This window comes from Athene cunicularia (assembly GCF_003259725.1).
Source record: "Athene cunicularia isolate RWA chromosome 2 unlocalized genomic scaffold, athCun1 chr2_part1, whole genome shotgun sequence".
Taxonomy (NCBI): Eukaryota; Metazoa; Chordata; class Aves; order Strigiformes; family Strigidae; genus Athene; species Athene cunicularia.
In genome coordinates, this window is record NW_020799095.1 from 8,138,112 (window position 1) to 8,151,367 (window position 13,256).

Sequence of the window (13,256 nt, forward strand, 5' to 3'; positions counted from 1 at the left end):
AGTAATGTGTTTATACATTTTCAGCTAAAGATATGCAAACCCACAACTCCTCCAGAGGAAGCAATCCTTTGGGAGGTGTTACTGAGTACTTTTCTGAAGATGGGCAACTGAGAGAACTAGATGAACTTTTAAGCAGTTCTGACATGAGTGAAAAGGTACTGAGAAATCATGCTTTCTGTCACTAAGTAGTTTAAGAAGTTATAGTCCATGTAATTGAATAATTTTAATGCTGTTTTATCAACAAAATTTTTAATTTCCTGTAATAAAAAGAATATGAGTGTTTCATAGATGACTGTGCTATTGACAATGTTTTGCTTGACAGAACTTTTTTTACCTTGTCACTAATAATTCATTTTCAAATTTGAAATTAAACAAGATACTATTATATCAGTTGTTACAGTAATTCTGTATTACCAGTTCTATGAAAATTACTGTTCCAGTGAACACCTAGGAGTACTACTGTGCATATGTAACATCATTACACAACATGCCTAGTTTTAAAAGTTGACGTTAAATGCTTCTCACCACACAGTCTCGGAAAGATGGGGTGGTGTTGGAAAGCTGGGGAGCTGCACAATCATCATGCATCTGAGGAGGATTGTTCTGTGGCTCATTACTTGGGCAGAAGGGCTATTACATTAACATACTGGCTTCCTCGCAGTTCAGACGGAATTAAGCCATTTTCATGCTCGCTGACTTTATCTGACCTTTCTACTCTCACTGTCCTCCTTCCTCTAGATAATAAGTCTAGGTCTTATAAGACTTGCTGAAGTTTTATACTATTTACTTCTTTGATAATGGATTGGAATTTACATTTTACTGCCACTCAGACATAGCTGCTGATAGCATTTACTGTTTTCCACTACTTCCGGAGTGGATAATGGTTTTAACTGGATAAGTTAAACTGTAAAATTCACATAGCTAAAAACTGGTAAGTAATTGATGAGGTAATCAAACAGTAGGGAATCAGTTTTCCTGGCAAAATCATTATTTAAAAGCAGAACAGAAACACTTACTTCAGCAAATCAAATTGGAGCTGCTAACATCAGATTCACAAAGTGAATGGTGCCATTTTGTTCCCTGTTCTCTTGTTCCCTTGTTCTCTTAAAGAAGGTAAAAGGTTCTGTCAAATATTATAGGTTACTGGAGATGTAGTACTTGTTGCAATATTGCCAGGTTAATCCTAGCTGGACTAATTCATAGTGTTGTGGCTTTATAAAATCAGTGTCCTAATGTATGCTTTTCTGTGCTGTGTTAGACAACAGTGAAGATGTACAACCGATCTCACCCAAACCTCAAACTTAACCAAACTTAAGCCACAAAATACATGCTACAGCACTAAACCTATTCCTGTATGTGGATGGAAAATGAGCTATGTAGACCTGGGGAGGGAAAATGGCAGAACTCTTGTTGCAAATATTCTACTGTTTGGGGCAGTTTGGGTTTTGTTTTTTTGATGGCTTTTCCAACTAATAATGTTGTGAGAAGAACAAAAACTAGCAATGGAGAAAACCCTAAAAATATATGGCTAACTGGTAAAATGGAGTTCAGAAATCCAGTGAGAGCATGTCCATCTCTAATTCTTTAGCAATCATGAACTTCACAATGTATCACAGATTTAAGTTACTTGATGAATAATGGATAAAACAGAGCCAAGGTTCCATGACTTTGTTCTGTATCTGTCCTTTAAGATTCTCACCCCCAAATACGTTAGGTACTGTCTTTTTTCTCCATATCTTTGGGAATTTTTTACTTACATGCCATGGTGCACAGCTGAGCAAAAGCCTTCAGTTTCTCCTCGATACAGCTTTAAATTTTCATTAAACTTGATGGAATGTCTTTTGTGGGTTTCTACACATATGTCAGGCACAGTTAAAATTGGGCAGTGGGCCTAAAAATTGCAGGCATTATCGGTGGGAGCAAAGAGAAGACAGTCATGTCACTTTTTTAACAATTACAAATCACTGTTTTAAAGATCACAGAGTATAATGGCAGTGTGTCCATTTAAAAAGATGGTGTAAGAGTAACCCTACAGTCCAAATGACAGTTTTTACAGTCAAGACTATATATTACAACTTCCAACGATGACTAAGAGTTTTAAGTCTGTAGTGTAAAGTGTAACAGACTTAATAGTTCTTTGCTGTATCTGAAAGTATGTTTTAAAATCTTCACAGTTCAGGTTTGCAGATGGCGTGCCTAATGATAAACGAGAAAAAAAGAGTGAAGCTGGAAAAAGGTATGTATACTGTGTCCTTCATGCAATCTGTGATAATCCCCAGTTACTGTACAAATAAAAGTGAATTAAAATGCTTATGGTGTTTCAATAAAAATATCAAATTTTCTGTTACTGTGTCTATGTGATGAAGAAAATAAATATGTGAAATAATATCATTTCACTGTACAAAGTACAAGTATAGTCATAGCCTGACAGGACAACAGAGGTTATTTTGTCCTCTAGCTGGTGAAAAAATATATCCACTTCATGCCAGTCTCTCACCATGGCATGAAGTGGGTATATTTATGCTATACTGTCCTGGTTCAGCCAGGATAGCGTAAAGTTTCTCTCTCTCTGCTGGGGAAAACTTTATCCTGGCTGAACCAGGACATATACTCAATGTGAGTGTAGCATAAGATAGGTTTCAAACCACAGTGGCACTTACCAGAACTTTTTTTAAACAAACAAACAAACAAAGAGAAAGCAGTGAAACTTTCAGCTTTGTTTTCTGCCTCTTGGGATTTTCTAAACTGATGAAAGAATTAAAAGATCTAATTCAAATTCAGCCTGTCAAATATCTGAACAGCAGTAGAAAAAGGCACTTAAAAACATGGCATGTGGAGTTAAGCACATGCTTTACTGTTCTGCTAGCTTCAAGCTTTGCTTTGTTTGTTGTGCATACAACTTGAAGTGTCAGACTAAAAAACTTCCATTTAACATCAACCCAAAAAGGAAGAAGAAAAAGACTTTCTATAAAAAGTACACTTAATTGATGGAATATGTAAGTAATTAGAAGAGAAATAACAGATATTTCAGAGGCATTTTCACAATAATCGAGAAACCTTAGCTGGCACAGAAGAGGGTATTGCTTTTTTCCAGCACCAGTCACATTTCTGTGGTAAACTAGAAGTGTAGCAGAAGTCCATTAAATGGAGAGTATTAGGTCTTCTCGTTAATCCACTAGAGCTCCATGCTCCTCCTCCTGATAAAATACCCATTTAAATATACTTTAGTGGCATAAATAGTTCTTTATGCTATAGAATAAATAGATTATGCTGGATGAAGTATATTTGTGCAAGTGATACTGCATTACTTCTTTAGTTGAAATGCAGCACACTCTGCAGTTAGAGACATCTATTCCTTTAATTTGAGTCAAACTATTTTCTCTAGTTTTACTCAAAAATGTTAGTTGCAAAGTTTCATTATGAAGAAAACATAGCTACTGTTCTTATTTAGCAAATCTAGTGATGCTGTTAAAAAAAAAAAATTATAGTAGAGCTGTATAGTTTACAGTTACTCGCAAACCTGTGTGTAATTTCATGTCTAGATTAAAATGAGAGCTGAGATTGTTAACCTGAAGGTAAACTGCTATGAAAATCCTGTTGTGTCCAATCTGAGGCTGGCATCACAAGGAAGCATTAAAAAAAACTGACATGGTAACTTGAAAATTCTGAGTAACCTAGATCTGCAGATTTTTTTCCTTTGGAGACCAATACAATACTCTGACTAGAATAAAAATAAAGATTGATATTGAAGATTTTGGGTTTACTAGGTAGAATTTATTCTTCTCTTCTGTAGCATTTTTATTTCAAACTGTATTTAAAAACAGCTTGCAATTTAGGAAAGATTTGAATTATCCTGGCAATGAATACTAGAATGTGCCCCTCATAGGGGAAGGCAAACAGGCTGACATGTCCTTTATTCTGAACCTAGATTCTTAATTGAAGGAGGAAGGGGAGGAAGATCTCATGAAAGGGATTATTTTTTCTGTGGATTTATTTACAAATAATAAATTGATCACCATATTTTGCTAGCATATTTATGTCTTATTTTGAGAAACCACATTTTAGTAGTTTCTGGAACATAGATATTTGGGAATAGTTAAAGGCAGAACAGCTGTTAATTGGAGTTCCCTTTGAAATCACCTGAGTCTTCTGAGTAGAGTCAGTTATTAGGAAAGAAAACAGTTGGCTCTTAAAATGTAATTTCAAAAGCTTTGTGGATTACTCCTTCAAAAAAAGATGACTGAAAAGTAGATGCTTTTTCAGAGGAGACAAAAATTATCTCAGTCTTTCTGTCAGCATAGTGGAAAAAAAATAGAAGTGTTTTATGGGTGCCTTTTCTAATTAATTATTGAATTTCATAGAGTTACACTTTAGGACAGAATAATCTCAGCTAAAATCGTAATCAGATTGGACCAGGCAATGAGAGTAGTGAAAGTAAAGTTGTTGGGACTGCTACTTACGTAAATTTACAGCAAGTTTTTAAGTGTTGTGTGATTTGTTAAAGAAATTCTCTTTTTTTATACACCGAATCCCCCTTTCTAGGTGTTCAGTGTATGGAAGAAGCACCTCTTTAATTTGGTTAAACAAACTTTTGGGTTTTTTTAATACTCAACAGTGACTGTAAATACGAAGATCTTGTGAAGTGTGAGTTGCCATCAGGAGTACCATTGCATGCCCCGAAAGTAAATGTCCTCAGTGAAGATACAGTGATGAAACCCCAGACAAATGGTATGATATGCTGTTTTGGTGAACCCTCCAGAATTTATTTTTACCTGTGTTTTATTTACCTATAAAACCTTAAAGAATTTTTTCAATCCCTGAAGGCAGGAGCTGGAATTTGGTTTAGTGCGTATGTAGAATCAAAAATGCAAGCTGTCATATGATAGGTTAGTGAGGTTTGTTGGCTTGGGTTTTTCAGGAGAATCCTATTTGGTAGGGTCAAATAGCAATCATTCTATTCTGTCATTTATCGTTCTAGGATACTTTAATGGTACAGCTGTGCCTGCATTCTTAGTATTTTGACACATTGTGTTTGAGACATGTTATTGGCAAGTAATTTGTTTTTCTTTATCTGTGGTCAGAGGACATAACTGCAGATTTTCTTGGTTGGTTGTTACATGTTGGCAAAACTTGGCTAAAGGATTTGCCCATGTTGTCAAAAGTCAGAACTTTGTTGTTTATGCCTGTTCAAATGTTTATGAAGCATTCACTAGACTGGACCAAGGAAGTGATCTCAATTTAATAAGCAGCACTTTTGACCTGGTATATTTCACACCCAGGACAGGTACCTCTCAAGTGTCTCTGCTGCCAGAGAATTCATAATATAATGGAACTGTAGTCAAAGTTTCCTTCTCTTTTTCTCTGCACATAACATCTCTGACATTTAGCTTTACATAAATGCATAGTTTTATTTGTCATACAAGATGGAGAAAGACAGAAATTGATTACTTACGGATAAATACCGCATTCTGTTTCTTTGCAACGGCTGTTTTGGGAATTAATGTTTTTAGAATTACTGGTTAATACGGATATTTATAAACAAGGATTTCCTGAATTGAGATCAGTGGCAGAGGTTCTTGCTTAGTTTCAAATTATACTGCCAGTCTGAGCTTGTAGAATAATTTTATCATCATGTCACTTAACAATATTTTCAGGAAGTGCAAGAAACAAAGATGCTATAAAAAGCAACTGTGAAATATATCTCTGGACTACAGTAGTTTGAAATTGCTCATGTCTTCAGCCTTAGAAATGTATACGCCTTCTGAAGAGTTACTCTAAACCTTCCTTAAAATCATTTGAAATGATTGCCAAAGCAAGAGTTACTGTGCCAGAAGAGGGCAAACTAGGTTTTTTTTTCCCCAAACCTGTGCAGGCAGGATTAGATATTTTACTTTAGTGCCTGCTACCCTACAAGTTTGACAAAGAGTCAGCAGGGAGAGTACAGTTGAAAGGACCTGGACAGAAGCTGTATGCTGTGGAGATGGCAAGAATCTAGAGGAAAGACTTCTGAGCATAAGTTCCCAGTGGCATTTTCGTGCAGCTAGTGGTTGACCATTTTCTCACACTTTTTCCTGTCACCAAATTTATCCAATCCTGAATTTACCAAATTGCCCACCGGCACTGCACAAAATTATGCTGCTGTGACAGTATGTAACATTTAGATATTTAATTGCTCTACATTATATTTCTCCTTCCTATCCTGTGATAGTCCTGTCTGTTTAGAAAGAAATGCAAATTAAGAACCATGTACCTAGTGCAAGTCTGCAGTAGAACATGCCTCATTATTGGATGCTCTTTGGTAACTATAGTTTGTCAGAAACAGCTACGCACCCTGCCTTTTGAATACCCAGCTCTCTCAAGAGGCCAGATGGGAACCCTAGAAAGCAAGGCATTCAGAAGCTCTTATTTCTCTTCAGATATGCAGTTGAAAATTAGAACTTTTATCTTCCATTAACATTATTCATTTTTCAGAGAGAGAAATCTGTTATCAATAATAATTTAAGTTCTAAAACCAAGTTTCATGGTTAAGAAACCAGTAGCTTACATTGGGCTTAAGCTTGTTAGTGCACTGCTTAAAACATGGAGTATGAAAGGTTTTGAGTCAATTCTGAAAAATAGTTTAAATTTATGGCTAGTGTGTGGGAATGCAAAGATTACTGATAAAGTGTGTATGTGGGTTTCCTTTTGAAATTAAAATTTCTGGATATTTTTATTCCATTTCTTATCTCTGTAAATTAGATTAGAAACCTTGCATAAAGTAACGAAGTTTTTGATTTAAATATGCCTACTCTTGAAGTTTGTGTGAAGTCTCAGTTTTAGGATAATTGAGAAAACTGTAACTCAAATTACTGGCTTTAGATTGTATTAAATTTTATTAATCATTGCTGTGACTTGAAGGAACTATAAATATAAAGGAAAATAAGATAAATGAGAGTGGTTTCAGTATGATTCATTGTATTACATGATCCATTTATTGTCCTCATCTTTAGATCACATATTTTCAAGAAAAAGTTTGTTACTGCCATTGCAAAATGATGGAAATTTTGAGCCATTGAAGATGGGAAAAAATGCAATTGTGAGTTGTTAAATCCTTAATGATTTCTGATCCTTTGGCACTAATTTTGTTACGGATATTCAGACAATTCCATATATCTAGTCAGAAATTATGAATGTTTATGTTTCTACTCCTCTAAAGATGTTATCACTGAGTAAATAGAATTTCTAAGAACAAAATCAATTATGAGGGGACAGCTATTCATAGTGGAGCTTTGTTGATTTCTATTTCCATCTTAAGCAAAATCAAATGCTTTTTACTTCATTGTTTTTGTAGAACTGAAAAGCAGACAAGATTTCACCTGTTTAAGACAAACTGCATTATCCATTATGTTGGGCACTGAAAAAGGGTAAAAGAAATTGATGCCCTAGAATTCTTAGACTGTTATTCAGAGCCATGCAGGAGCTTGTCACCTTCAAGAAGGATTTTTGTTGTGTTAGACACTAACACGACGTGACAAGGGAGTGAACTTGGTCTGCTTTGAAATGCTGCAAATACAGTATAGAGATGAGCGTTGTTTCAGGAGTTTATTTGTAGATAATTTTTTTTGTTGTTTATAATGTGTAGGTATTTTGAAATTCTCAAAAAAAAAGATTATGTTTGCTTCCTTTGGGGTTTTTCTGCTTGTTTTAATTTTGTTTTATTTTAGGCTTCTCATTCAGTCCAGCGGATCCTTGAGATGTTTGAATTGCCTCGTAAATATTGCAGATTTTATTTCATGACTTTGCATGGGTGTGAAAGAGCACAATGTCAATTTTCGCATGTTCCTGAACAAGGGGATGAAAAGGTAAAGAGAGTTATTGAAGAAAGGAACAGATTGCATAAACACCTTTTAAATGCAAAATGACATCTCCTTCATTCATTTATGTTTCGAAAGGGAGTAAATTTCAGAGATTGATGGATCAAAAAAATGTTCAGAAATTCCTCTTCTCAAGGTCTTTTACAGTTCTTTTTCTAAAAAATGATAGAATTTGGAACTAATAGTCTTTTTAAGAGAACAGACATCAGCAAAAGAGCAAGAATTAGGCTGTGCGAATATAGAGTAGTAGAAGGGGGAGATTCTGAAGCATTTCTATCCCAAGCATTGGAGACCTGTAAGCAAACCCAGGCTTTGTATGTATTCTTAAAGTCAAAAAAGCTATTTATGGTATACTACTTTCTGCAAGTTTTGTGCAACAGGGGCATGTTTGTTAAAAGATGCTGTAATCTGCTTAAGTGGAGCAACAATTCTCATCATAACTTGCAAGCAAAACCACTTTTCTAGTGGTGGGCAAAGTAGATGTGTTTTCAAACTATTTAACAAAGAAATTATAAATTTGATTCATAAGAAAGTAAGTCTGTAATGCTTCTAAGAACTGTGCAAAGCAAGCTAATTGTGCTGTCATGTAATAAGATTTTGGAATTGGCTGTATGAAACCAAGAATTAGGTGGTTCTGTAAGTCACTTGGAAGCAAACAACAACATTAAAACAACTAAAGACAAATGCCTAAACTTGTCCTCATCTGGTCTTAAAAGATTTATTTCTTACCTACCATCTTTCTGGTATGACTACAATTTTATCTTTGGTGTCAGTAAGAAAGAAATTACAGAATCAAAATGTTAAAAATAACTTGTGAATCTGTTAGACAAATACTAAAAAAAGGCTAACACCTAATGAAGCTTATCCATTTCCCTGATACCTTAAATATACTGTGTCAGAATTCTTAAAATACATCAGTGTAATTTGGTTTTATTTTTCTTAATGTTTTTTATTTTCCTTTTTGTTTCAAAAAAGAGCTGTTTTGGGTTTTTTTCTAATGCTTTGTAACCCCTTTGAAAATTCATGACAGCTTAAAGATACCAAGATCACTTGAGAGTAATTTTGTATGGGATGTTTTCCCATTTCCTCAATTGTGAAATATCTTTGGCAGGCTGTAGTGAGTATCAGTAATTTTCAGCTAGTTTGTATGAATTATAATGGTTTGTAGTGCTTTATTATATACAGACACATTAAAAAATTAAATTACTTGCCGAAAACTATTAAAAATGCCCTCCATTTGATTTTACTTGTGGTGTAGCACTCCAGCACACCACAGTTCTGCCCACCAAACCTAGCTGAACTTTCTTGGTAGTCTGGAAGTATATCTGGGGTTTTGTTTGTGTATTTATTTATTTTCTTACAACTGTCCATTTAAAAATTATAATAGGCCAAGCACCTCATGGTGGCACCAAAGTACGTAAATGGAAGACAGATAAAGCAGCAACACAGTCATCTAGTCAAATAGATCTTTAGGAACTGTTACACAGACTGGTAGCTCACTTGCTTAGTACAGTGTTTTCAGTGATGATTGTTAACAGAATTTTTGAAGAGAGCTACCTTTCCCCATAATGGATATTCCTTTCTTTTCATAAGTAACTGGTTGATACTTTAAGCCATAACTTACAAGGATTTAATACTCTTCACAGTTGTGGTTGATCACACAACTGTGATCAATTTTTAATTGATTTAATTCATAGAAACAACATATGTTTTGAAAACCGACATATTCTTGAGCTCAGCAAGTTCTACAAGTACCAGTTGTTGGGGGTTTTTTTTTAAAGATATCTTTAATTTCAAGCAGTGAAATCTCTTTTGTGTTAGGCAAGCAAAACTATTAAGACTGTGGTTTAAATACTCCCCAAATTATTTAAAGGGGGGCTATATTAACAGTGTGTATAAGGAGGGAGTAAAGATGAAGCCGGACTCTTCTCAGTGGTGCCCAATGAAAGGACAATAAACAGTGGCCATAAATTGAAATTGCAGGCAATTCAGTTTGGCTTGAATGATACTTCAGACTGTAGCATAGATAATAACTGCACAGTTAAATAAGTGGTTTGAAAACATCTTTATGCAAACTGTATTTCTCTGTCTGATTTTTTTAGCTTTATGCACTTTACTCATTAACTTTTTTGGACTTGTATCCACTAAAGAAATGTTTACTTTTTGTGATTTCTTACTCTCTTTTTCCCTGATCCTATGAACCTCTAACTGGAAACCAACGTGATAGGAAGATTCCTGTACCCATTAATGTCGTCTCACAACTTCAGGGCCTTGGGTGTATGCATCTGTTGTGTGGGATTTTTTTAATCTGGCTTCCCAAAGAAATGAGACTTAAAGTTGCACTGTGCTTTTATTAGTCTCTAACTGCCTTTAAATAATTTTTGAACCTGTTGCTCACTTTCAGCCATGTTTAATACAGAGTGTGTGTCCCAAAGATGCCACAGGGTTTATAAACAGGATCCTGGTTTTGATATTACTGATTGAAGTGTTGCAGCATGGAGTTTTCCGCCTTATTAAACATCCGAGTGGACGCTGACTGAGAGATGCAGAAGGATTTCATAAATTCTGGTGCTTGTTCTTCCGATTAAGCACTTCTGTGTTACTGTAGTAGAACTATGTTTTCCTGGACAGTCAGTTGCTTGTATAAGATACACAGCCCTCTGTTATGTTTTTTATTAAATTGTCATGTTAAATGAGTTGTGGAATCAACTGAGAGGTGACAGAAAGATGGGAATTGTCTCCTTCATGTACCTTCCTTTGAAATCTGTTATGATTCACTCTAAATAGAGATTTTTACATGGTCTGTAGGTTCAGTTACACCTTTAAAACTGAAACAACTAAATCAGCTGAAACCTCATTGAAGCTGCAAATGAATAACGCATTTAGGTTTTTTTTTTTAATGAATGTAATGTAATGTGTCCCATGATTAAATATGCCTACATCTGGATTTTCCAAGCAATTTCACTAATACTTGGAACAATCAGAGCTCCAGATGCAATCTTGGCTTTTTTTGGGAGTCAGTCCAAAGAAGGAGGAAAACAGATTCCAAAAGAAAGCAAACTAATTTACATACTGTGAGCATGTGCTAAAGTTTGTTTTGGAAATGCCCTCAGCCACCTGGGATTGTAGATTTGGATTAAATGAGTTCACCCATTGCCAAGTGACACTGCATATATATTAATTAATGATCAAATATTCTACATTATTTACGGAAAGGTCTATCTTAGACTATAGTTCAACAGCATTATGATGCTGTTTCAAAAAAACCCCAAGCTGTATTTTTATTCAACATACTTACATATACAGTTTTTCTGTTCTTTGACTTGATGATCTGAACAGGTTAATGTTTAAAAAAAAAAAAAAAAAAAAGGATATCTTGGCCACAAGCCAGTACCTTCTGCTTTGATGGTAATTTTTTTTTGCTGTGTAACGAACTCCATGAGTGGATCCTGTCTAATTTTGAAGATGCATGTAAAAATAAACCCGACTAAATTTTATAATAACATGACTACTAATTTAGGGCATTCTCCGTCTCTTGATTTTTCATTATTTCATAAAAAAGTATTAAATATGACCCATTTACATTGTTGTGTAGAAAGACTGTTAAGTGTTTCAGAAGTGACAAAGGACATCTGAAAGGGTGGGTGTTTTTTTCCCTAACTTGGATTTCTAAAATTTAATCTCAGTAGTCTTTATTTCTTCATCTGCAGAGATGGAGAAAAGTGTGTGAGTGTGACAAAATCGATAGCTTAAGATGTTAAGACAAGAATGTTCCAGTACCAAATAACATTAAAATATCTAGGTGTGGATTTTTTTTTAAATCTAGTAGGTCTGTGGTGAAATGGTTCGTTAAATCAAGTTAGTTCTGAGTTCTTCTATGTCTTTATAAGTGATTCTTTGTGACAATGAGTGTTACCAACTGCATTTCTAGATGATTTTTCAGCTGCTTAGTTGGTAAATTCATGTAATTTTTATTTATCATGATTTCAATTTCACCTTTTTGCTTCCCTTTCTCTGTTTGTTTACAGTCTGCCATATTTACACAAATTCCTTAGTAACTGTGTTTTCACATTCTGTTTTTTGTTTGCTGTGAGTATATACACACACATGCAGTTGTGGTCCCAGCAGCTCCTTTCCCAAACGTTTAAACTACCTATTTTTCCTACTTGATTTGCCACCCTTTTGACAGTGTCTTTGCCTACAGACCCAGTTAAATTTTTATACCATTTTGTCAGTATGTGTGGGTTAAATAGAGGCAATATAAAGCTTGTTTCCTGATCGAACTCATTTTTCTGGGTAGTTCTTTTGTTTGGAATAAACTGACGTAACATTTTACTATGGACTTTTTTTCTTCTTTTTCTAGATTTGCATGGCAATACTTAGGACATACATTAGTACCAAAAAATCAGTCCTCCTAAAACGTTCAGGTATGATACGCTGAATAAGAAGTTCTAGTTTCAAAGGAATACATCCAGTCCATGTGTGTTTATGTTCCAATTTCTCACTGAAGCCAGATACTTAAATACGCAGTTATCTCAGGAGGTAGTTATAAATCTTACTTTCACGGAAAATGAACTTAGCCTGAATGGAACTAGACTTGACAGCAGAAATGAGTAGCTGGGGCAGGCAGGATATTTAACAGAACCAAAATTTGATTAAGGTACTTTTGAACATCCTGGCCAAACTTCACAAATCTAAAACCTTTAGAATTAAGCTTTTGACATGAAGTGTTGTTACAGCACTCAAGCAGCTTTTTAATCCTTTGACATTACCATATACATAAACAATTATGGTTAACACATTTTAGGGACTGTAGTTGATTCAAATCCATCTGAGCTTTTGAGTTCAGTCAGAAAGGGCTGAATTTTACTCTGGACAATTATTGCTGTTGTACCTGTCCTGAGCAGTCTTAAGTTTTTGAAAGCTTATTAGAGTGTAGTACAATGTAAACGTGTAATCCGGTTGCACCCTGTGCTGTAGTGTTCCTGTGCTGAAATACTGATCATTGTAATGCAGATAAGACTGCGTACCAGCAGGCTACAGTACGTGTCTGTCAAGGCTAGCACTGGAACAGGTTGTAAGACCATCCACCATGGTAACACTGCACTTTACTTCCTAGAGGTTCATGTCTGGAAAGGCCTTATTACCTTGATGCACTTACCAAATCTGTTTTGTGCAGTTTTCTTGTGCTAAACCAAATTAACTAAGCTTTCTTGAAAACTACCGGGCTTATGGTGTTCAGCTCAATGTCATGAGATATTTCAGAATAGTCAGTCTGGGTCTAGTAAGGTTCACACTGTATTCAGACTAGATCCTTTCACCCATTTTTTTCATATCCCTGTCCCATAAAATCCCGGATAATTAAGAATTGTTACACTGCATTTAAACTTTAAGGAAGTAACA

General features: G+C 35.0%; 1 protein-coding gene across 1 annotated transcript in view; it reads left to right on the forward strand.

The window, feature by feature from the left end:
- TOPAZ1 (testis and ovary specific PAZ domain containing 1) overlaps positions 1–13,256 on the forward strand; it is a 42,112-nt gene that overhangs the window by 12,388 nt on the left and 16,468 nt on the right. The window contains exons 4-9 of the mRNA XM_026842906.1: positions 25–155; positions 2,175–2,236; positions 4,616–4,728; positions 6,990–7,075; positions 7,704–7,841; positions 12,217–12,280. Of these exons, the coding sequence (XP_026698707.1) occupies positions 25–155; positions 2,175–2,236; positions 4,616–4,728; positions 6,990–7,075; positions 7,704–7,841; positions 12,217–12,280 (594 nt within the window). The remainder of the gene's footprint in view (positions 1–24; positions 156–2,174; positions 2,237–4,615; positions 4,729–6,989; positions 7,076–7,703; positions 7,842–12,216; positions 12,281–13,256) is intronic.